Source organism: Zootoca vivipara, chromosome 6, assembly GCF_965207765.1.
Source record: "Zootoca vivipara chromosome 6, rZooViv2.hap1.1, whole genome shotgun sequence".
Lineage (NCBI taxonomy): Eukaryota > Metazoa > Chordata > Lepidosauria > Squamata > Lacertidae > Zootoca > Zootoca vivipara.
The window spans coordinates 68,528,474-68,552,526 of record NC_142589.1 but is presented as its reverse complement, the minus strand read 5'-3'; the positions used below and the strand labels follow the sequence as shown (position 1 = coordinate 68,552,526).

Below are 24,053 nucleotides of genomic sequence, written 5' to 3'. Positions count from 1 at the left end.
TACAATAAAGGGATAAAAAGTAAATAAATGTCAAAGAAATAAACAACTACCTCACATTTAGAAGACATCTGAAGGCAGCCCTGTTTAGGGAAGTTTTTAATGACTGATGTCTTAATGCAGGCTTCGTCAGCCTTGGCCCTCCAGATGTTTTTGGCCTACAACTCCCATGATCCCTAGCTAGCAGCACCAGTGGTCAGGGATGATGGGGATTGTAGTCTCAAAACATATGGAGGGCAGAGGTTGAGGAAGCATGTCTTAATGTATTTTTAATCTTTTGTTGGAAGCCGCCCAGAGTGGCTGGGGAAAACCAGCCAGATGGGCAGGGTATAAATAATAAATCATTATTATTATTATTATTATTATTATTATTATTATTATTATTCAAACTTCCCCTCCCCCAGCCCTTTTTCACGGTTGTGCTATCCAAGCAAAACTGCTGCCAATAGCCTAGCTATATGAGCTAGTTGAAAAGATCATAGAATCGTAGAGTTTGAAGGGACCCTGAGGGTCATCTAGTCCAACCCGCTGCAATGCAGGAATCTCAACTAAAGCAACCCGTATCATTTTCTTGAAGCACTTGAAGTTACTTTGTCATGTCTGCCTCTTGAGATGTTCAAGACTCCAGGCCAGTTCACAGTCTTTTTTTGTGTGTGTCGAGCTGTTCCCGAGGAATAAGAGTGTACCTCAGGGTGGGGAACTGAAGGCTTGGGGCCCAAATGCAGCCCTTCAGACATTTTTGTCTGTCCCTCAGAAATCTCCCCAGCCTGCACTTCCAGCTTTGCACCCTGGGTGATTTTTTTTTCTTGGTGGTGGGAGACACGACAAACCCCAGAGGATGAGTAGAAGCAGGGAATATTGGAGGGTGAGGAACAGGGACAAGCAAGCAGATGCACCAGCCTTGAGCAAAGACAGGAGTCAGACTTAATAGAGGCAACACCAGCTGAAAGTGTGTCTGTTGAAAGTCTGCCAGCTCCAATTCCCACCCCTAAAACAAGACGATTGCTCCACGTAACAGAACAGAAAACTGAGCAGAAACAGAGAGGGTCCCTTGGGACTTGCTGTAGGCAGAAGGAGGGAGGGACCTCACACACACACACACACACACACACACACACACACACACACACACACACCGCCTAACTGGCTGGGTTTCCCCAGTCACCCTGGGTGGCTCCCAACATCATCACCACCACCACCACCATCATCATCATCATGTGATAAAACATCAAACATTAAAAACTTCCCTAATCAGGGCTGCCTTCAGATGTCTTCTAAAAGTCAGATAGTTATTTATTTCCTTGACATCTGATGGGAGGGCATTCCACAGGGCGGGCGCCACTACCAAGAAGGCCCTCTGCCTGGTTCCCTGTAGTTTTGCTTCTCACAGTGAGGGAACCGCCACAAGGCCCTCGGCGCTGGACCTCAGTGTCTGGGCTGAACGATGGGGGTGGAGACGCTCCTTCAGTTATACTGGTCCGAGGCCGTTTAGGGCTTTAAAGGTCAGCACCAACACTTTGAATTGTGCTCAGAACCCAATGTAGAAAATAGACTAGATGGGAGGAGCAAGACACTGTGGGCAACAGCTCACTTTGAAGGAGTACGCATCACGAATCTCTGCGTGTTTCTGTTTTAATGCTAATAAAAAGCATTGCTAGCTGGAATCCGCTGCATGGCCTTGTTTCTCTCTGCTCGTCACTAAATGTGCCTCCTGTCCAGCTCCCCTGTGACACCTTGCAGTCCACTAATGCTTCTTGTTTGCTGGGATGGGGGACGGGTGTGCAGAAACTTAGCCTACGCTACAAAGGTGATATTTGCATTCATTGCTCCACCTACTTTTGCCTATGGCCCCGTGCACCATTGGCATGTGGCCCTCAGGAGGTTGCCCAAAAGGAAATGTGGACCTCAGGCTGAAACAGGCGTTGCACGCCCTGGTGTATATGCATTGAAGTAGCAAATGCTCCCTTCTGTCAACTGCTGCCTGTCACCTATTAACTGCTGCCCTGGATAGCTGCCTAGAACCAGGAGCCTGGTAAGGCTTTGCTCTGCCACTCCCAGCCACAGCCACTCACTGCTATTCCTCTCTGTGCACCCAGACTCCGTTGCTAGTGGCGGCTGCAGCAAATCAGCCTGGGATCGTGAAGGACCTGATTGTGCTGGGAGCGGATGCCAATGCTGCAGACCAGAAGGGGCAGACTGTGCTGCACCTTGGCGCCACCTATGGGCTGCCCAGTGTCATTGAGGTGAGTGTCCCTATTGCATGGCCAACATTGAAGAATGCTGGGAGTCGCTATCCAACAATACCTGGAGAGCCACAGGGGAAGGGCATAGCTCAGTGGTAGAGCACCTGCCTTGCATGCAGAAGGTCTCTGGTTCAATCCCAGGCATCTCCCAGTAGCATACCTGCCAAGTCTCCCGCTGAAAAATGTGGGATCAGCAGCGGTGTGGCAACTTCTGGACATGCGTGGAAGCGACTTCCGGTGCCGCTCTACCCGATTTCCAGTGCCCAGGCATGGGCGGAGCGGCACCGGAAGTCGCTTCTACGCATTTCCGGACATCTGTAGAAGCGACTTCCGGCGCCGCACTACCCATGTCTGGGCACTGGAAACCGGGCTGCGCCAGCACCCAAAATGGAGCCTCCCTGGCAGGTAGAAAATCCGGGGGATTTCCAGGATTTTTTTCAATTCGGGAGACCAGCGGGAAATGGATTAAAATCCGGGGGTTTCCCACGAAAAACGGAAGACTTGGCAGCTATGCCCAGTAGGGCTGGGAAATCAGGGGCGTAGGAAGGGGGTTCGGGGGGGTGCGGTCCGACCCAGGGGTCATCTTTGAGGGGGTGACAAAATGGTACACCACAGGGGGCAGCACTTACCACGAGGCCTGGCCTGCAGCGCGCCCGAGCCACATGTCTCTCCTGGGAGTGATGCGGTGGCTCGGGCCCCCACGCTGCCCAAAACAGAAGTGTGGGGCTTGCGTCCCCGTGCGTGGCTCGCCCCACCCCCGCTGCTCCGGGTGCCAGAGCAGCTAGCTACACCCCTGTTGGAAATATACCCTGTCTGGAATTCTGGAGAGCCTCTGGCAATCACTGCAGACAATATTAATGGCCTGATTCTGTATAAGGCCAACTGCCTATGGTCCCCATCTCTGCTAGCAAGGCCGGGCCAGCCCTATCATCAGGCAAAGTGAGGCAATTGCCTCAGGTGGCAAAAGCTCAAGGGCAGCAGTCGGGCCATTCCCTCAGAGCACCCAGCCACCACCAACTGCAACTCCCATGAGCCAACAGAGCCAATAGTTGGGGTTGGTGGGAGCTGGACCTCATGGTGCCTCATCGCAGAGTTCAAATTACAGCAGTGTTTCCGTCATTTGTTCCTTTTTATACTCCTGCAAATGTTAGCAGCACGATAGCACACACAAATACAACAGGCCAATGCTCCCCCCATCACTTGATCTCCACGCATGGACAATGGGTATCCAATAAAATACTATTTATTCATTTAGGAGTATTTATAGCCTGCCTACCAACTGATGTTCTTGAGGCAGCTTACAGCATAGCTGCCAAGTCTCCCACTGAAAAATGCGGGATCAGCAGTGGTACGGCACCGGAAGTCACTCCTACGCATGTCTTGCCCTTCCGGCACCGGCGCCACCCGATTTCTGGTGCCCATACATGGATAGCGCGGCATCGAAAGTTGCTTCTACGCATGTCGCGCAGAAGCGACTTCCGGTGCAGCGCTACCCATGTCTGTGCACCGGAAATCTGGCGGCACCAGGACCCAAAATGGAACCCCCCTGGCAGGTCGGAAATCTGGATTTACGGGATTTTTTCCAATCCGGGCTGCCAGCGGGAAACAGTTTAAAATAAGGGGGTTTCCCGCGAAAAACAGGAGACTTGGCAGCTATGGCATACAGTACCTTTAAAACACAATGAAACAGGCTGTGATGCAATAGACACTACAGCAGGGGAAAGGTCTATATATTTACAGTATAGTCATCCTCCTGCCCCTTTTCTCTGCTTTTCCAACAAATACTGTTGAAGCTGCTAGGTGTTAGAGCCACTCAGTCCGTGGCCAACATCTGCTTGCTGGGCTTTTGTTAGGTTGGGATTTGATCTGTTCTAAGCACATGTCAGAATGACAACCTCTTTTCTGGATTCTTTCCCAGGCCGTCATGGTGACTGGTGTCCCAGTCAATGTCGATGCCAGAAATTTTGAAGGTAAGATGATCAGAGAGTGCTGTGTATTCCCAGAAACAGTTTCAAGTTGAGAATGCATAATATTTGGGGTGGGGGTGGGGTGGTACACACTGCTGATGTGTGGAGTCTTTGACATCCCTTTCTGTACTATTCCGGTAGGTCTGACCCCCTTGCATTGCGCTGTCATAGCTCACAATGCCGCCTTCCAGTCCCAAAGCATGGATCCGTTGTCTCAGCAGCAGCTCCAGAACTTCCTGCTCTGTGTTCGCTTGCTCCTCGAACTCGGGGCCAACTACAAGAGCCAGGTAGGTGGGTGGGTGGGTGGGCGGGCTCTGGGGAGGGGTTCCTTCTCCCCAGGCCAGGAGACCAAGGTGGCCACCAAAAAGAGAGCAAAAGAAGGAGACATAGCAAAGCATTTGCAGAATTTGGCTAATGTTGCCAAAATTAAAATAGAAAAATAGATCTTGCCATCGTGGGGAAGAATGTGACCATGCAATGTGTACCACTTAGGGTATTCTGCGATCCTCCAGATGGCCTGTTTATTGAGCATTCACCCTGATTTGTTTGCACAAAGCTTGCACGGAGGTTAGACTACGACAGGCATCCCCAAACTTTGGCCCTCCGGATGTTTTGGCCTACAACTCCCATGATCCCTAGCTAACAGGACCAGTGGTCAGGGATGATGGGCATTGTAGTCCAAAACATCTGGAGGGCCAAAGTTTGGGGATGCCTGGACTACGACCTGTGTTTTTCCTGGAAATTCCTTCTGATTTATTTAACAATTAGCATTCTTCATTTGCTAGTGTTTCCCCATTAATTCCTCTCACACTTTTCGGTGACTTTCCTCATCACTTTCCTAACTGCAAAAAGTCTTTTTTAAAAAGAAAAAAGAAAAAGTGGATTTGTTTCACCAGGGCAAGAAAATGCTTTAATTCACTTTAATTGCATAAATCTAGATTTCTCGTATACACTTGAAGCTCTCCCACTGTCATTATGACATACTGACATTGTGGAAGGCCTTCTAAACAGGACTGGCAAAGCGCCTTACCCTGAGTCAGACCGTTTGTTTATCTGATTCAATATTGTCTACACTGGCAGGCAGCTGCTCTCTAGAATTTCTCTCCCAGTCCTACCTGGAGGTGCCAGGGATTGAACCTGGGATCTTCTGCATGCAAAGCAGATGTTCTACCACCCAGAATGGTTCAAAGATAAGACTCTCTTTTGTGATTAGCCAAGAAAGCTTGGCCAGCCCATTCTGGAGATAGCATCTGGCCTCCTGACAGTTTCCTCCCTTTTCTAGGAACTGAAGAGCAGCAAAACCATTCTGCATTTGGCCGTCCAAGCTGCAAACCTGCCTTTGATCCAGTTCCTTCTCCAGCTGCCCGAAGGAGAACTCCAGAACTTTGTCAATATGAAGGTGTGCTTCTGGGTTTCCTCTGCTAGGGGGCGCTGTTGTCCAAGGCTGGGGATAGAAAGGAGTTTTTCCCATTATGGCATTGTTCTTTTGTATCATGAAAGGCAGAAGGGTGAGTAGAACTGGTGGTCCTCAGAGAGCGGATCAAGCTTGCTCAGCACCTTGCAACAGAGGGCCCAGCTCTGAGAATCAAATGTCATGTGAGGTCATTTGGACCTTAGCAGCTGGCATGCAGGTTTTTATCTATGTCAGTCGCAGCTTTGGGACCTTAGGAAAGGGAGAGGGAAAGTTTGCATTGCGAGGGGAGCATGAGACTCTTAATCGCAGGGTCGTGGGTTCGAGCCTCACGTTGGGCAAAAAGGTTCCTGCATTGCAGGGGGTTGGACCCTTCCAGCTCTGCAGTTCTATGCTATTGATGCCAATGCATGCTTCCCTTGAAAAGCAAAGAGGGATATTGGGGAGGTGATTTGCAGCTGCCATGGCCCAAAGGCTGCTCCAGCTTCCCCAGGACTGATCCTGAGTAGCACAGAGGTTCAGCTAAAAGAGGAGAGGGAGAAATGGCATGTTAAACAAGTGTGCTGCTGAGGTGCCTTGTTCCTCAGGGATGTAAGAAGCTATCATTTTCTGTTCTGCCCTGTACAGTTGTACCTTGGAAGTCGAATCTGTTCTGGAAGTCCATTCGATTTCCAAAACATTCAGAAACCAAAGCACGGCCTTGCAGGACGCAAAGGAAACACAATGCAAGTTGGGGGGGGGCGATGTAATCAATTACATGTCATTTGTGGACTGAACCGATATGAAATAAGCAGCACAAAGACAGCACACAAAAAGCTACCTCACTATTCCACGTTCTAAATCTAATGTTAATGATCCGAAAATAGAGAGAGAAATGTACAAAAACTGTTACAGAAGCCACAAACAGGCAACGCATACAAATTTTGTCCAAAAGGAAATTTCAGTCTTTAGAGTTCCTTAAGCCAGGCTCCTGTAGATATCAACGAAGGTAAAATTGATCAAACGACGTTTCAACGGTATTGCGCACAAGAGTTAGACAGGGTGCCAGCGTTCGTCACCTATTTCGCCCATGAAGAGTTTCGGGCTTCTTCCGTAAATTCTGTCTCAAGGTTTTGATATATTTGTACACATACATTGGTGATATAAACCAAACCTTATTAACATTTGAACAGAATTTCTAATTGATATCTAAACAGACAAGTACAAAAAGCAATAGTTGCAATTCATATGTTACATCTCGTCTTGGCTTAAGCTACGACGTTAAATTTCTTTCTTCGGAAAATTCTCCCTTAAAGTTTTAGTATATACGCATTCACTGGTGATATAAACCAAAACCTGATTAATATTTAAACATTCATTATATAATTTCTGAAAAAAATTAATATGCGAATCAATACTTACACCTCCTATGCTAAGTTCTTTCTTGGCTTAAGCATTTATTAACTAACCAAAGTTACTGTGTTTGGAGGAAGTATATATGTACATCATTACACAAGGGATAGGCTAAACAGGTGATGATAATTAAGGAGGAGGACTGAAAGCAACTGGAAACAGCAAATGCCCATTGTGTTCACTGAACTGAGTTTCATTCTGGCCATGGGATGAAGAAATGAACATCGGCAATTTCTGATTCCATTTCTTTCTTCGTCAGAATTCTCTGACATGTCCGTCAGCATTTTCTGGAACTTTGGAAAGAGCTGCAATGGACCTGAGGAACTGCCTCGACCCACACATCCATGTCCAGCAATTGTACTCCCCAGATGGGGTACTGCTGAGAGTACCACATGCCCCAGAGATGAGCTGAGTGTGCCCTAGAGACCAGGATTTTAGTGTTGCAGCTCCAGCCGCCTGGAATCAGTTATCCGCCAAAATCTGGCAAACACCTAGCCTTTTAGCAATTAGGGGGCTATTGAAGACATTTTTTTTTCTTTAAGAAGCCTTTTCCGAAGTGTGAAGCGGTTGCTTATGTGGAAAAAAACAATAGTTGCACAATGGTAGAAATTGCTTTACTGCTTTTAGCATCGCTGAGTTTGCAATCTTTTTGCATTTTGTCTTATTTTATTGCACACTGCTTCAAGTAAGTTTGGGTTAATAAATCTGCAATAAATGACTATTATGCAGGCTAACTTGGAGGGGAAATCTCTGTCCTCAGGCCCACGGGAACACCGCCTTGCACATGGCCGCTGGTCTGCATGGGCACCCCTTTCAGGAGCAGATTGTGCGCTTCCTGCTGCATCACTGGGCTGATCCCAGTGCGCGGAACCTGGAGAACGAACAACCAGTTCACCTGTTGGCACCAGGCCCAGCGACAGAACAGGTCAGCTAGGGGTAGATCTATGGTTGGTGACAGTGGGCAAGGGGAGCTAAATTTGGTTCACTTTGCATTTTCATCAGGACCTACCAAGTTTGCAACACGCAGCTGAAAATGCAGCTGACCTGAGAAATTCGCACTTCTCCGAATTCTGCAATGGAGTTCTCCAACCTGCTCAAAAAATGCATATGCTAAACAAAAGGAGGCATAATTTTTTGTGTGTGATTAAAGGAACTAACGTACCCTGGGGAAAAATGCATGACATTAGGGGAAATTGCTTGGGAAGAAATGTGTGCGCTGAATAAAAATCGCCTACAGGCATGTCTGCATTAGGAGAAATGCACACTAAGAAGCTGATGAATTTTCAAGTGCACTTGTTGCAAAATAAAAAATAAAATAAATCAGTAGACTGTTGCAAAAATGTGGAGAACTGAAGACTGGAAGGATGAGAAGCTGGGAGAAACCGAAATGGGCAGATCTGTTCATCCCCAGCTGCATCAGGACAGCTAGCGAAGGAATAGCTATCCTTCATCTTTGAATGATTGTTGTCTCCTTCCCTCTGCAGCTACGCCTGTTGCTTAGGAGCCGCCGTTTGGGCCCTGGACCAGCTCATCTCCCCTCTTTCCCATGAAGACCTCCTGTTAAGCTACACTCCTCAGCAGAAGACCGTCTCTTTTTCAGCCGCCCAGGAAGTGAAGGAGTGTCAATTGGGGGGGGGCGTTGTTGTTTATATTGTTTTATCTTATTTGACAAGGAAACTTTGCCTTGTGCTGCCTGTATTTAACTAACTTATTGGATAGGGAGGGTTGTGTGCCTGACTTTCCTTGCTGATGCCGGCCAGTAGTCTATCCCCAGTGACGCCGGATTATCTCCCACTACAGGTGATCCACTGCAATGCTGGCAGTGTGGAGGGCTTTGCCTTCTCCACTGTCACTGGATCCGTGCAGCCTCAGGCTAGTGAGCAGGCAGGGAACAAAGGTATTCTTTCACCACTACCCAGCACCACTGGGCTCACCCTCATCAGCAAGGAAACGGTTGAGGCTCTGAGTGTGAATCCTGTCGACCAGCTGCTTCCCCCACTGGAGTTCTAAGTGCTCCTGTTTGGTATCCTTGCATGCAAGGGAGGGGGAGGCAGCTGCCAGGTTTGCCCCTCTCTATCTATCCTCTTAGCTGCCGCAAGTATCATTTCTGTGAAATGGATCGTTGTAATTGAACCATATTGGTTTTTGGCAAAATTTGGATCAAAAGGGCTGGCCTTTGCCAGAGGAATTACTTTGGTGAAACTGAGTTGCTGTTTAGGCCATCTCTGTTGTGATCCACTTATTGATGCTACGTCTTAAAACCTAAGAGAGTTCCTGTAACTTTTTAATTCAAAGAATTGCACAGAAGGGGGAAAGGAAATTCCACTGGTTGAGGCTTCTCGCAACTGTGGCATGGGAGTGATCTTCCAAGTCGCAAATGCCGAAATTATCCCTTCTGTGCAAATCTTAGGACACGGGCGGCTACCTGGTGGTACCCAGATGTTGCTGAATCACCACTTCCATGAGCGGTGTCCAGCCTGGCCAGAGATCAGGGATTATGGGACTTGAAGTTCAGCAACATCTGGAGGGCTGTGGGTGTCTTGCCCCCGCCTCCGGGTATTTCTCTACCAAATTAACCGGCTTAATTGTTGTTCCTTCTCTCTCCAGAACCGGGGAACCCTTGGAACTATAGTTCCAGTGAGTGGTCTTTTAAGAGGAGCCTCTGCTCCTTCACCCAAATGAGAGTTCCCATGAGTCCCTGCGGCGAGGCAGGAGCTGCGGCACTTAAGCCAGCCTTGAAACAATGTTGTGGTAGAGAACTGCCCTTTTAAGAAGTTAGAGGTGCCCTCGCAGGAGATGAAGTTGGCAGCCGACTTAATTACGCCTCAAAATAACCTGAGGCAAATGACAATATGCACACTTTTTCAGTGCTGCCCCTCTGACGCTTGGAATCGGTCTGGAGGCCCTCAGGCAAGATGGGGGCCTTCCGAGTTCTAAGCTGCGGGGATAAACACTGCGTGTTTTTTCTCGATTTAGGCTCCGGCCTGTGACGCACCCGCTCACAGCATCTGTGTGCAGAAACCTGTAGCCAGGTCCCTGGCTTAATTGAGAGAGCTCTGTGTAGCTCACACTCTTATCTCTGGCTCATTGCCAAGGAAGCAGTCTCTCTCTCTCTCTCTCTCTCTCTCTCTCTCTCTCTCTCTCTCTCTCTCTCTCTCTCTCTCTCTCTCTGTCTCCCCATGACTGCATCAGCTTGTATCCCCACAAAGTGGGGAAATTAACTCACCTCCCCTTTCTTTTCCTATCCTCCCCACCCATCCCATTTCTTGGCCGTTTCGCCTTATTAAGCCATGCCGTCCCACCAATTCCTGCTCTCCAAAGCTCTTTGAGGAGTTTGACTCCTGTTGCTGGGTAAGGAGAAATCAGATCCAGTTTGCATTTAAAGGCAAACCAACCTAATTCGCCAGCTTCAAATGTGAATGAACTGCAAACTAATGCGGAAATGCAAAGAACTCAACTTCAGATTGGGGTGGGGAGGGAAGAGAAACCGAAATGAGTAGATCAGCCCATCTGCAATTGCCAGTCTCCCTGGAATTTCTTAACTGTTGTGAAGAAAGGGAGAATTCTGGCAGTTGCAGCTTCTTCTGCCGCAAAATACTGTTGCAGATTCAGCTGCTGCAAGAATTATCCCTGCTCACTAACTAGGAGGGAACTCTTCCCAACAGCAAAGTGGTAGGACATCTCCTTTGCATGCAGAAGGTCCTAGAGTCCGTCTCTGTGGAGGGCTAAAAAAAATTCATCCTGAAACCCTGCAGAGCTGCTGTCAGTCACTGCAGACAATACTGAGCTGGAAAGACTCAGTGGTCTGACTCAGTAGAAGGCAACTTCCTATAATCTTGTTTATCCCTCCCCATTCCCATCTCTCTCTCTCTCTCTCTCTCTCTCTCTCTCTCTCTCTCTTCTCTCTCTCTCTGGCAACCTTTCACATGCCCTCCTCTGTGTTCAGCTTGATAAAAACGCCAAGCTTGTGTTAATGGAATATTTAAATGGAGGCAAGGACATGCCAGGGTTTATGATGAACCATATGTTATTGGAACAGAAGCAAGCTAATTGTGGCAATAAAGAAGCACACTTTTTAATCTTTTCCGCTGTCTCCGTCTCACGCTGCCTACACTCTGGACCTGGTGCAGAACCTGTGAACTCATTGGCGCTTGCCTGCCTCCGCTTTTCTCTCATTGCCAGCATCCTTGGACCACTCAGCCCCACGACCGAGGGAAAGAGGGAATAGAAACACAAGAGAGGGAAGGGTTGAGGTCTGCTATCAGAAGCGACTTCATGCCAAACAGCCAAGCCCCAGACAATTTGTTTATTTTGCTAGCAGCCATGTACCTGGCGCTTCTCAGGAACCCGGAGAAAGCAAAAGCGCAGTGTAGCTTGGAAATCAGTGGTTGAAATCAGGGCAGGTTTGAATGGGCGTGCCAACTCTATGGGGCCGAGGTGTCTTTGTCCCCCTCAATATTTGTTGGCAGGGGACTGGGTCCCCTCAAGGTTGAGGGGGTGGAGGAGGCCGAACGCAGGGAGGAAGAGGAAGAGGAAGAGGCAGCTCTCCGCGACTGAAGAATACCAGGAGCCAGGCTAAGGGTCTGTGGAGGGAGCAACTAAGGCTGCTAGCAAGGCAGGGGCCGTGTCAGGCAGGAAGCCACTGCCGCTGGAGAGCAGCAGTCAGGGCTGTGGGGCCTTATCCTCCTGAAATGTACCTCTGGGGTGTGGGGAGGCTGAGGGGAGCTGAAGTGGCACTGCTGCTGCCCCATTCCCCCCATAGCTGCTGGAAGGGGAAGCTACAGGGGAAGAAAAGGAAGGTGGCATGTCCCTGAGGAGGTGGTAGAGGGGGCCAAGGAGCAGCAAGGAAGACGGGGGCATGTGTAGGGCGGCACCTTCTCTCCTCAGGCCAGGTATGGTGGCAGTGGCCTCCTCTGGACAATGCATCGGTCACACACACACAACTCACACTGGGCCCCCTCAATATTGAGCATGTCTCTTTTCAGTCCACCATCTTGATTCAAAATGGCACCTGATTGTATCCAGACATCGATAAAAAGCTGCTGTCCGGTCTCAGAGCCATCATCCAAAATAGGGTTACGGTATCTTCCAAGGTGTCCAAATTCATAGCGAACAAACAAATCACTTTATATATGGTCGATTTATTTATTGCAACCTTTCCTCCAAGGAGTTCACGGTGGGTGTGCATGGTTCTTTATCCCCCCCTCCTCATTTTATCCTCACAACAACCCTGTGAGGTAGGTTAGGCTGAGAGACGATGCCTGGCCCAAGGGGTCACCCAGCAAAGCTTCATGGCTGAGTAAGGACTCGAATCCTGGGTGACAGATCAGAAGCAGCCTTGCTGCAGCTTTTGCTCAGACCAGCTCCCCTCGTTGCTCAAAAGGCAGCTCCCCATCCAGGGGCAGAAAATCTGCCACAGGGTCGTAGACCTGTGTCACTTCCGCATAGCCATCCACAGGTCTTCTGCTTCGCTGATAAGCACCCTAGACATTAGGAAAGAAAGACCTGCTGAGGTTCCCTACCGTTTCCCAATGGGTAGAGGCCAGAGGTATCAATGACTCACCACCACTCTGACTAAATGGAGCCGCCGTGTGTGGAAGCACTCTGCCTCTGAACACCAGCCACTGAGGCCAAACAGCAGGAGGCCATTGCCTACATGTCCTGCATCTGGTTAGCCCAGGTTGACAAACAAGAGCTGGGCTAAATGGATTCTGGCCTCATCTATCAAGGCCAAAGCCCCAGCCCCCATTCCTTTAATGAGAAAGGGCACAGCTTGGTGGCAGGGCATCTGCTTTGTGTGTTCAATCCTAAAATAGAAAAATATAGCAGGTAAAATATCCCTGGGGATAGCTCAGTTGGTAGAGTGTGAGGCTCTTAATCTCAGGGCTGTGGGTTAGAGCCCCACACTGGGCGAATGAATCCTGCATTGCAGGGGGTTGGACTAGATGACTCTCATGGTCCCTTCCAGTTCTAGGATTCTAATCCCAGCCATCCCCAGGCAAGACGTGGCAAGACTCCTGCTTGAAAGCCTCGAGAGTGGCTGACTGTCAGTGTAGTAGACCAAGAATGGGGAACTTGTGGGCCTCCAGATGCTATTGGACTGCAATTCCCATCAGCCCCAGCTGGCATGGTCAATTATCAGGGATGATGGGATCTGTAGTCCAACAACCTCAAGAAGGCGCCAGGCTCCCCATTCCTTGCACTGACTATACTGAGTTGATGGATCATTGGTCTGACTCTGTCTGAAGCAGCTTCCTAAGGAGGCAGGGCTGCTATAGCTCAGAGGCAGAGCTATACTATTCTACGTGAAGAAGGTCCCAGGCTCCACCCTGGCACCCCAGCTAAAAGGACCTGCCTGAGATGAATCACTGCCTGTCAGAGTAGGCAGTACTGGTCTGACTCAGTATAAGGCAGCTTTCTATGTTCCAGAACTTGTTTTTCAATCTGAAAAAAGGTTTGTGGGGTCCTTTTTTCTACCAGTCCAGCAGCTGCCAGTCTACTTCCTCTTCTCATTGGGCAAATCTGGTTGCTGGTAGAAAGGTCCCAAATTCAATCTCCAGATAGGGCTGGGAGAATCTCCTGCTTGAAACCCTGGTGAGCTGCTGCCAGTCAGTGTAGACAACACTGAGCTACATGGAGCTAACTCAATACAAAGCATCTTCCTGTATGATATACACTATGGGGCTAAGGTGGGCCACTCTCTGACTTCCTTTTGGGTGTCTGTTTTTAAATGAGGAAGGTGGAGGAAACAAGCGAATCCATGACTCACAATGAAACATACAAGAGGGGACAAGTCCTGTGGACGTGGTTCAGAAGGAGAGTCCATTGTGACTCTGCCCCCACCGTTAAGCCTCTTCCCCAGGTACTCACAGCATACTCATAAATCCACGGTTCCTCCTGAGGGTACCATCTCTCATACAGAGGCTTCATTTCTTCATACTGCCGAGGCAGCCTCACTTCCTCATACTCGTGCTGACCTGGAGAACCAAGCCCTGTGGGTGCAATATTGGGGTCTGCAGTGATGAAGGAAGCCTGCCTTCAGGGACCTGAGATTGTTCCTCAAGAGCAAGGATAGGGGGCCATATGCCCAGCCCTTGGACTTCTCCCCAGGCCCCTCCTCTCAGTGGTCCTGCTTCTCCCCCCCCCCTGAGCATTTTGCCTGGTTGGAATGTATCCTTGAACTCTGATCATTCCTCTTGCTTGTTTGGATGAAGACAGCAAGAGAGTGTGTAGCCTCATGTACAGCAGCAGAAATTAAATGTGCTGCTTCTCCCACCACTGACACATAGCCCACGGAAAGTTGCCCAGATGGGAATGTGACCCTAGTGCTGAAACAGAGCACTGATATTTGGGATTTGCTGCGATTCCAGATTATGGTACTATGGCCTCGAGGGGAAAGAGGGCAGAGGAGAAATAACATGTCATATATAAAAGGATGTCATATAGAGGAGGGAGAAAGCTTGTTTTCTGCTGCTCCAGAGAAGCGGACACGGAGCAATGGATTCAAACTACAAGAAAGAAGATTCCACCTAAACATTAGGAAGAACTTCCTGACAGTAAGAGCTGTTCGGCAGTGGAATTTGCTACCAAGGAGTGTGGTAGAGTCTCCTTCTTTGGGGGGGGGTCTTTAAGCAGAGGCTTGACAGGCATATGTCAAGAATGCTTTGATGGTGTTTCCTGCTTGGCAGGGAGTTGGACTGGATGGCCCTTGTGGTCTCTTCCAACTCTATGATTCTATCTGCCTACCTGTAACACTAGCATCCATCTCGCTGTCAGTGTGGTGGCCTGGCCGGGACCAGCGCCTTGCAGTAGCCGCAGAGCTGGTCGATGTTGTCTTGGGAGAGCTGCCCTGCAGAGAGAGAACAAACCAACCAGCTCTGTTCCCAGGAAAAAGGACTATAGGTCCATTGACACACACCCTTGGTGGCTTCCAGCCATCTAACCTTCACATAGGGGACTTCTTGGGTACTAGGCAATTTTTTACTAGGAATCATTAGATAAGGCCTCTATCAGATTCCCTGTTGGCAGCTCAAAATCCTAAGAAGGTCTACTGTGATTTTTTTTCCAGAGCAACATCAAATTTCTCGCCCTCCTATGAAGGTTGACCCTGATTGTGGAGAGTCTGGAAACCATGGTCTACAACAGCCTTCACTAACCTGATACTCTCTGGATGTTTTGGGACTGCAATTCCCATTAGCCCCAGCCAGCACTGCCATGCTGGCTTGGGTTGATGTGAGTTGTAGTCCAAAACATCTGGAGGGCACCTGGTTGGCGAAGGCTGGCCTATTGGGAGATGACTATGTTTAGTATGAAACTATCTTGCTGCATTTTCCACCCAACAGTATTTTGCCTGTGTCCTCCTTGCCGCTGCATTGAACAACGTATGAAACAGACCTTTGAATCTGTAAGTAAAATATTTTAAATTTACACCCACACAAGTGGGTAACAAAGATTCATACATTTAATTACCTCCCACAATTTCTGCTAAACTTCACTGGCTGGTATAAATTATCACTATTGCAGAAATTGGATTGACTGGTGCAGAATTCTGAAGTCCCTGTAAAACTGACTGTGCATTGTACCCATCTAAGGATGGAACCATTGACATGAATGGGCCTACATTACTCATGTCCATTAATTTCAATGGGTCTACTCCAAGTAGGACCAACATTGAACACAACCTTGTTGCACAACACTGCAACATTTACTTTGGGGTGGGGGGCTGAAGCCTTAATGTTGAATGGGTGTTACCAGTGAGCAGATCCAGTTGCCCTTGTTTCAATGTCAAGTTTGCCTCCCTTGGGGGAAAAAACAGCAAACTTAAAAAGAAGCACTGGGAACAAAGGATAGAGCTGTTCCCCACCCCCACCTCTGATGGATTTGTTTTTCTTTGTGGTTGTTGTATTCCTGGACTCTTGTTGCCATGGTTGCTGCCTTTTGTACCAGCTTCTGCACCCATGCATCGCCAACTGCAGCTTGGTCTGCAGACCATAACAGGCAGTCTCTCTATATTCTCTGTGTCATGAAAAAAATCACCTACTAATCTCAGCCAAGGAAGATATTGCTGAAGGCACAAGACTAGACCTGGCTGGGTTCTTTTCTGGCCCTACATGCTACCTGGATGTTGTGCCCACAATTCCCAGGCCCCAGAGAGATGTGCTTACCTCCGAGCTGAGCTCCTCCAGCTGTGCTGGCCGTGTGCCGAGTTTCAGCCACTTGCTCACTACGTAGTTGTTCCCAAATCTCACCTTTCCCCTGAAATAGCAACAACATTCTGGGGAGGGTGGTCAACTAGGGCGAATGAGGAATGCCTCACTAATCTCAGTCTGCACTCAGTCAGCCCCTGCCTGTCCATCTTACTTACAACCAATCAGAGGTTGGCTCTTCCTCTCATTAGCTCCACCTCCAACTCTCATTGGCTCTGGATCCACCTTCCGTTGGTTTCACCACCTTCAAACCTCCGAGTCCTATTGAGCCGCTAGCTTCCACTAGGTACCCTATAAGCCCTTTCAGGCTATAGCACTGGTGTCTAGTAGTCAAAGCAGTTGATTTCCCCTAAAAGTTTTTTTTGGGGGGAGGGGAGAGAGATCTCCTGGGCCTTTAACAGCCCCATAACCAGGAAAGAAAATTGGTCAGTGCATTGCCCCTCCAGACACACACAGCAAGTGGACACGACTCAAAAGGTGGTGGGCTCTCCTTCACTGGAGGCATTTAAAGCAGAAGGTTGACAGTCACTAGTCAGGGATGCTCTATTGCATCCTGCATTGCAGAGCCTGAATTCAATGGGGTTAGGCTAGATGACTTCTACATCCCCTCCCAACTTGATGGCTCTTAGTCTCACAGTTGCTACATTTGCAAAATATAATACTGGGGAAAGTGGTGGGCACCTTTTTTTCCCCCTATGGACTCCTTCCCTCCTTCCCAGTTAACACTTACTTGACTTCTTCTTGGGTTCCATCAACTGCAAGGAGAGAGAGAAACAAAAGAAGGATCATACAAAGGCAGGTGGTGGGTGGGAGTCAATGGAGTCCAACATTGTGCAAGGAGTATCTCCCCAGTCAGAAAAAGTTACAACATTAGGGGGAAGGGGGTGAGTTTAGAGAAAATGCGCATAAGGGAAATGGATGGGGAGAAATTGGATTCAATTTGCATCTAAAGGTCAACCCAACTAATTCACACTTTCTGAAATTATCCCAAAGCAAAATGTAGTCATTCTTTGACATTCACCATTCTCTGGCTTTTGCAATACACTATGCAGGGCATGTGTACAAAAATGCATGTACTGATGCAAAGTGTGTGCATAATGCATATATCCGTGAAAAGAACAGATGTATTATTTTAGGGGAAATTCCTTTGCAAATATGTGTATCTCGGGAACAAGATGCGTAAACACGGGTGTCTATTGCCCTGTTTCTCCGAAAATAAAATGCAGCCATGAAATAAGCCATAGCAGGATGTTTAAGCATTCAAGGAATATAAGCCATACTCCAAAAATAAGCCATAGTGATAGGCAGTTTAACCTTGTAGGTCAGGGGTCCCCAAACTAAGGCCCGGGGGCCAGATGCGGCCCAATCGCCTTCTAAATCCGGCCCATGGACGGGACGGGAATCAGCGTGTTTTTACATGAGTAGAATGTGTCCTTTTATTTAAAATGCATCTCTGGGTTATTTGTGGGGCCTGCCTGGTGTTTTTACATAAGTAGAATGTGTCATTATATTTAAAATGCATCTCTGGGTTATTTGTGGGGCATAGGAATTCGTTCATATTTTTTTTCCAAAATATAGTCCGCCCCCCACAAGGTCTGAGGGACAGTGGACCGGCCCCCTGCTGAAAAAGTTTGCTGACCCCTGTTGTAGGTTAAACTGTACCATACTTAATTAAAAAAAATAAGACATCCCCTGAAAATAAGCCATGGTGTTTTGTTTTTTGTTTTTTTAGGAAAAATAAATATAAGACGGTGTCTTATTTTTGGAGAAACACAGTAGTATAATTTCACACTAAAATGTTGATGAATTAACATTGGGGCTTTAAAATGACATCACAAGAAAATGAGAAATGTAGAGAACCTGAAATGGACAAATTCTCTCCTTGCTACTTAGGTGGGACATGACAGAGGTGTATAAAATTATACAATGGCGTGAAAAATGCGGATAGGGAGCAAAAACCTCTTTCATGTTATTAGAACTGGAGAGCCATCCAATGATTCTGAATTTACCTTCAGTGCCCAGTGTTTCCAGGGCTCTTACGCAGAGCAGACAGTGTGAATCTCCCCATGCCCCATTCCTTAGTAGTGAGCTATGGGTCTGCTTACCTTTGAGGGTTCGGACCTGTCGCCGGCAGAGTAAACAGCCCAGGAAGGACAAGTTGGAAACTATCAGAAGAACCCCTAAGGCGCTGAGGAGCCCAACAAGAGGAAGAGGCAGCAAAGGGCTCACTGGGGAAGAATGAAAAAGTTTAAAAGGTGAGGGCACAGAGGAAAGGACCTCCCTCGCCACCGCCATGCAATCCTCCTCCTACTGCAATCAGGAGAAAGGACCCCAAAATCTTAAAACTCCCCCACCCAACAGTTAGAATCTCCTTCCAGATTCTTGAAAGTCAAGATTAATCCCACAATAGCCTTTGCTGTGAACAGCAGATTTGGACAGAATTGTTAGGGCCGGCTGTACCATGAGACATGACTCAGGAGGGATGGAGGAGGATGGGAGAAGGCAGAGGTGTCCCATTGTCATGTGATGGCCCTGGGAATAGTTTTACTGCAGCCTTCCTGCTGCCTGCCCCTCTTCCCCCAAAACCTGAGTGTCTCATATACTCCAGCTGAGGAGAGGGAGAGGGCACAGGTTTGAAAGAAAAGCTCTCTTTTTTTCTTAAGGGAAATTAAAACTACACTGGTTTGCAGTGGTGTGATAATGTGCTAAGTGATACAAGTGGGGAAGAGAGAGAATTTTGATTTCATTTGCATTTCAGTGAGAAACTGCCTGCATACCAAAACGATATATTATAGAAAAGTGTGCATATAAATGCATATATTCATGAAAGCACATACAAAATGCATTGTGTTGGGGGAAATCACTGGCAAAGATGTGTAGGCTGGTTAAAACCGCATTCAAAAAATATGCTTGCTAGGGTTGCCGTATTTCGAAGAGCCAAAAAGAGGACACATTTGCCAACTTCTACTTTTAACTATGGATTGCTGTGATGACTTTCAATTTGTTGTTGTTGTTTAGTCGTTTAGTCGTGTCCGACTCTTCGTGACCCCATGGACCATAGCACGCCAGGCACTCCTGTCTTGCACTGCCTCCCGCAGTTTGGTCAAACTCATGTTCGTAGCTTCGAGAACACTGTCCAACCATCTCGTCCTCTGTCGTCCCCTTCTCCTAGTGCCCTCGTGCCCTCCTAGTGTGTAACTTTCAATTTACACACCCGTGAAAAAGAGGACGTGTCCCGGAAAAAGAGGACATATGGCAACCCTATGAGAAATTTGCACTGAAACCCTTACATGTTTTCACGTGGGATTCAGTATTTTTTAGAAAAATCTCAAATGCCTGCAGAAAGGTGGAGAAGTATATTTAGGGTCAGAAAAATGAGAAACTGAGAGAAACCAAAATTGACAGATTCATGCATTCCTGGTGGTAATTGACTAATGACTGGTTTATCGTTAAAAAAACGTTTCCAGCTGGTGGCAGCAAGGAGGTTTGCCAACTGACCACACAATCTGGTGTGGCCTGCTTCTGTGCTTTTAATCTGTGCATGACCTACAGAAATCGTCACATGGCATTTTACACAGTAACGGAGTATTATCACTTGCTAATGTCTACGGTTCCCATGACTGCCTGGGGGGAGAGGAGCAGGTGCTGATGAAAACACTGGCAGACCTACCCAACATACTTGCATTTCCACATCCCGCACAGTAGACTCTGATCAACCATTGATCTATTCTCTGGCAAAAGCAACCAGTATAAAAGATTGAAGAGGGCCTGGGAAATGCAATATCCCTGCAACAGGCTCACCCCCTCGAGCATATCGATGGAGCGTGCACATCAAATGGAAACTTTTACACATTCATTGTGCAATAAACTAAATGTGCCAGAAGCCATATGCAATCGACAATCAAAGCTGTTTGTAATCGGTGCCAAAATGAAACCGAAAGCAAAATCCAAATTGCAGGGAGAGGGAGAGAGAAGACCTGGGAAAATATCAGCATTGTGTCTTTGCAGATTTTCTATTGTTCTGCTTCTATACTAAACACTGGGGACATCACAGGGCTCAGGCTTCAGCCACTAACCTCTTCACTCACTCAGGCTCCCTCTGCATTCCAAAATATTCCTGTGTATTACCATTGTACAGCAAACCTGTCTCTGTAGACTAGAAACATAGGTTTGCATCGTTGCTGTTTCAAGGAACACACTGGTTGTTGGGATACTGACTGCTGTGTCACACACTGACATTTTGACTTGAGCAATTCAGCAATTATTAATAGATAACTAGAGTTGGAAGGTACCCTAAGGATCATCCAGTCCAACCCCCGGCTATGCAGGACTATGCAGCTTGTCCCTTACAGGGATTGAACCTGCAACCTTGGTGTTACCAGCACCACTCTAACCAACTGAGCTATCCATACATTCAGCCCTGACTGCAACAGAGCATCAAGGCAGAGAGCACCACAGCAGGAAATGGCTCTCTCAACAACATGGACTTCAGCTCTACCAGTTGTTAACATTTTTGTACCTGGTTCAGGTAGAGATGGCGTTTTGGGTTCTCTGTCAATTGTTTCTTCCTCACTCCCTAGAAGAGAACACATTAAACCACGATGGAACCTAGCATCCAGATTCTGATAGCATCAGAACGGGGACAATTTGCCTGATACAAGGAAGGTCATCTCAATGTGATGCTATAGGCTGGGTCAGGAAGCAAAATCCCATACATTCAGGGGGGAAAGAATGGAAATCACAGGAATCTGCCACTTTCAAGTCCTTGAGTCACTGCTAACCCGTTGCTGTTACCCAGCTCTAGAGCATGCTTAGCATAACAGTTAATCCAGGATCATTTTGCCACTCTGTTTCTCACTTATTACCAGTACAAGCTTATACTTTCCTTTAGGAACTCAGAGTAGTTTACCTAACTCCCTCTCCGCCCCCTCCCATTTTGTTATCCTCGCAGCAACCACGAGAGGCAAGCAAGATTGAGAGAGCAACTGGCGCGAGGCCAGAAATTGATTACTGGACAGAGATTTGAACCTGGATCTCTCCGGTCCTAATGCAATGCTCAGCCAACTACACAGCGCTGCCTATTGCTTCTTGAAGTGCAAGGCACTGTTAGGGAATCATTCATCCAGAAAGTGGGAGGGGCACTCAGAGCATGCGCAGCTTCAGCTTGAAGTGCCAATAAAAGGAGGACTTCCATTTTCACTTTTTGCAGACGACTGACCAACAAGTGCTATCTGCAACTGCTGCATCATGACTGCTGATAGACTGTGTCTGCCTACATCGTTGCTAAAGAGAAAGAGGGGCTGAAACTTATGTCATTACAGCTGTTGCTATAGGGATTGTAAACAGTGCTACCGTGATGCGTTTGTGACAGGTCAAGCAATAAATCACTTGACTGAGTTTCACGGCATCTCTGAGTATTTCTTCTCAAGGTGTAGCTTCAGTTCTGCTTCCAGAAACTCTACTAAATGGTTGAAAGCTTCTAAGGAGGTGCCTACGCACAAGTATACTCACGCAGCAAAAGTGTGATTGAATGTGACCTTTAATAGCCACACCCTTGCGCTGGCTCCATCCTTGCTAAGCAGCAAGGTGCTCTTTACCTGTAGTGGTGACACTCAGTCCTGCCCCACCATCAGCAAAGTCACTTTCACCAAGGGCATTGCGGGCATTGACGGAGACATTGTAGATGGTGTTTGGGCGCAGGCCCATCAAGGTGAAGGCAGGAGACTGCGGCGGGAAGACATCCACATACCTAAAGCTGGGAGCCGCTGGCCAGTGGTACCTGGATGGAAGTGGGTGAAAAAGAGGCACAAGTGAAAAGTGCCATTTGATGTCCAACATCCCCATTAGAACATATGATCAGCTTGCTGGATGGGGCCTTTTTGAAAGCCATCTGAGTTGATGGCCGTCACTGCCTCCTCCCTCCTTCCCATCGTAAAACTGATGGTGGTACTTGGTTCAAGAAACATGCTCAGGTAAGTTATTCTGCTTTTCAGACAGATAGAGGAACACACAACTGCAGTTCTGGCTTCCAGTCAGTTTCAAACCCAACTCAAAGGGTTGTTTTTGACCTCTGAAGCCTTGCATGGCTTACTTGGGACCTCAAGGACCACTTTTTCACCATATGAACTACCCAATCCTGAGGTTGACATTTAAGGCCCTTCTCTATGTGCTCCCTCCAAAAGATGTTTGGAGAGTGGCAATGAGAGAATTGTCAGTTTGCATTTCTTAGTGCAGAAAGTATTGATCTGATGTGTAGAGATCTTTCCTATTCTACTTAATTCAAGCTTCTCTGTGTGAAAGAAACAAGCAAAAGGTTCATGATGTTTGGGTTATTCCTTCAGGGAAGCTGAGTACAGCTGGTTTACACTGGTTCTGTTATCTCTTTCAGTCAAGGTCATGCTGACTATAATAATAGGCCAGAAGGAGCCTGGGCCCTCGCTTTCTCTTTCTATCTCTCTTCCTTCTGGTGTGGTGTTCTGTACTATATATAGTGTTAAGGTTTAGACTTATTATAAGTTATTGTAAGTTTAAATTAAGTCTGCTGCAACTGGATTTCTTATGGACAGTGCCAATCCTGAATGTATTGGATTTGTGACCATTACGCTCGTTTGCCTTCAGTAGCAGTAAAGCTCTGCTGGATGAAATACAATTGCCTCTAGTCTGTTTTGTGGGAATCCTGCAACGTGTTTAAGTTGTTACTCTGCTAACTATACATTGGAGTCTACTCTGGATCAATACTGAGTATTTTCTGTGGTGTCCCCACTACTGTGGAATGCTCTCCCCAAGGAAGCTGGTCTGGGATCAACTTTGTCATCTTTCTGAAGCCAGACAAAGACTTATTTACTTTTAGTCTAATGTTTGTGGCTTTTGCCAAATGACTCCTACCTGACACGAAAGCTTTGCTGAAGCCCTCCGTCGAAGCCAGGGGTCCACTCCAAAGCCAGCCAGTTGTGGGCAACACCTACAACCTTTAGCCCTGATGGTGGGTCAGGGCGGCCTGGTGAGAAAGAGATCAACTGTTTAAGAACTTTTAAAAAGGGATAGTGAATCTTTGCCCCTCATATTCAGTTGATACACATGCCAAGTCTACAGCTTAGATCTTAGTGGCCCATTTGTCCTTACTGGTACTAAGTAGCTGGATGTCGAGGGTATCTGTGCCGAGTTCATTGCTGGCTGTGCAGGTAAAGGTGGCATAGTCAAGAACGGCGCTCACATTGGCAATGGTTAAGGTGCTGGTGTGCAGGGAGCCCTCATGTTCTGCAGCCACAGTATACCTGGAAGAAGGTAATGACAGCAAGAGATCAGGTAGAAAAGAATAACAGAATCCTAGAATAGTAGAGTTGGAAGGGACACAAGGATCAACTAGTCCTCCAGGCATGAATTTGACAATGAGTGAGTCCCCAAGCTCTCCAAGAACGTCTACTTACAAGACATCCACTCCATCAGCTAGACTTCCGGGAGTTGCCAAACCTGCTATTCATCCACCAAGTCTACGTCAAGTTTGCTGTGAGTCTTGCAGATGACCGGGAGAAGTTCCCCACCCACCCAGCTTTCGGTCACTGCTGCCTCTACCATTCCTCAGCTACTCCTTTAAGAAATCATAGAGTTGGAGTGGTTTAGGTAGACTAGTGTGAGGCTCAAACCCACAACCCTGAGATTAAGAGTCTCATGCTCTACCAACTGTGCTAGCAGGGCAGTCTCCTACCAATTGACCATCTTTCCAGATCTTTCATGGAGGATAGGGCTATCAATGGCTACCAGCCACAATGGCTATGTTCTCCCTCCACAGTCATTGCTCCCTCAGTGCCAATTGCTGGGGGTCACACAAGTGTGGGCA

At 47.7% G+C, this 24,053-nt stretch overlaps 2 protein-coding genes across 2 annotated transcripts in view; one reads left to right on the top strand and one right to left on the bottom strand.

Annotated features, from left to right (window-relative positions):
• NFKBID (NFKB inhibitor delta) overlaps positions 1-11,088 on the top strand; it is a 30,147-nt gene extending 19,059 nt beyond the window's left edge. Inside the window, exons 7-12 of the mRNA XM_035120367.3 lie at positions 2,094-2,240; positions 4,159-4,210; positions 4,349-4,494; positions 5,490-5,606; positions 7,771-7,935; positions 8,495-11,088. Of these exons, the coding sequence (XP_034976258.1) occupies positions 2,094-2,240; positions 4,159-4,210; positions 4,349-4,494; positions 5,490-5,606; positions 7,771-7,935; positions 8,495-8,560 (693 nt within the window). The 3' untranslated portion in view covers positions 8,561-11,088. The remainder of the gene's footprint in view (positions 1-2,093; positions 2,241-4,158; positions 4,211-4,348; positions 4,495-5,489; positions 5,607-7,770; positions 7,936-8,494) is intronic.
• A 1,043-nt stretch (positions 11,089-12,131) lies between these two features.
• The window catches only part of NPHS1 (NPHS1 adhesion molecule, nephrin), a 36,925-nt gene continuing 25,003 nt past the window's right edge, over positions 12,132-24,053 (bottom strand). Inside the window, exons 16-25 of the mRNA XM_088671139.1 lie at positions 23,339-23,490; positions 23,102-23,213; positions 21,814-21,995; positions 20,736-20,792; positions 18,322-18,444; positions 16,947-16,971; positions 16,175-16,265; positions 14,757-14,859; positions 13,881-14,002; positions 12,132-12,493 (exon numbers count right to left, since the gene is read on the bottom strand). Coding sequence (XP_088527265.1) covers positions 12,365-12,493; positions 13,881-14,002; positions 14,757-14,859; positions 16,175-16,265; positions 16,947-16,971; positions 18,322-18,444; positions 20,736-20,792; positions 21,814-21,995; positions 23,102-23,213; positions 23,339-23,490 — 1,096 coding nt within the window. The 3' untranslated portion in view covers positions 12,132-12,364. The remainder of the gene's footprint in view (positions 12,494-13,880; positions 14,003-14,756; positions 14,860-16,174; positions 16,266-16,946; positions 16,972-18,321; positions 18,445-20,735; positions 20,793-21,813; positions 21,996-23,101; positions 23,214-23,338; positions 23,491-24,053) is intronic.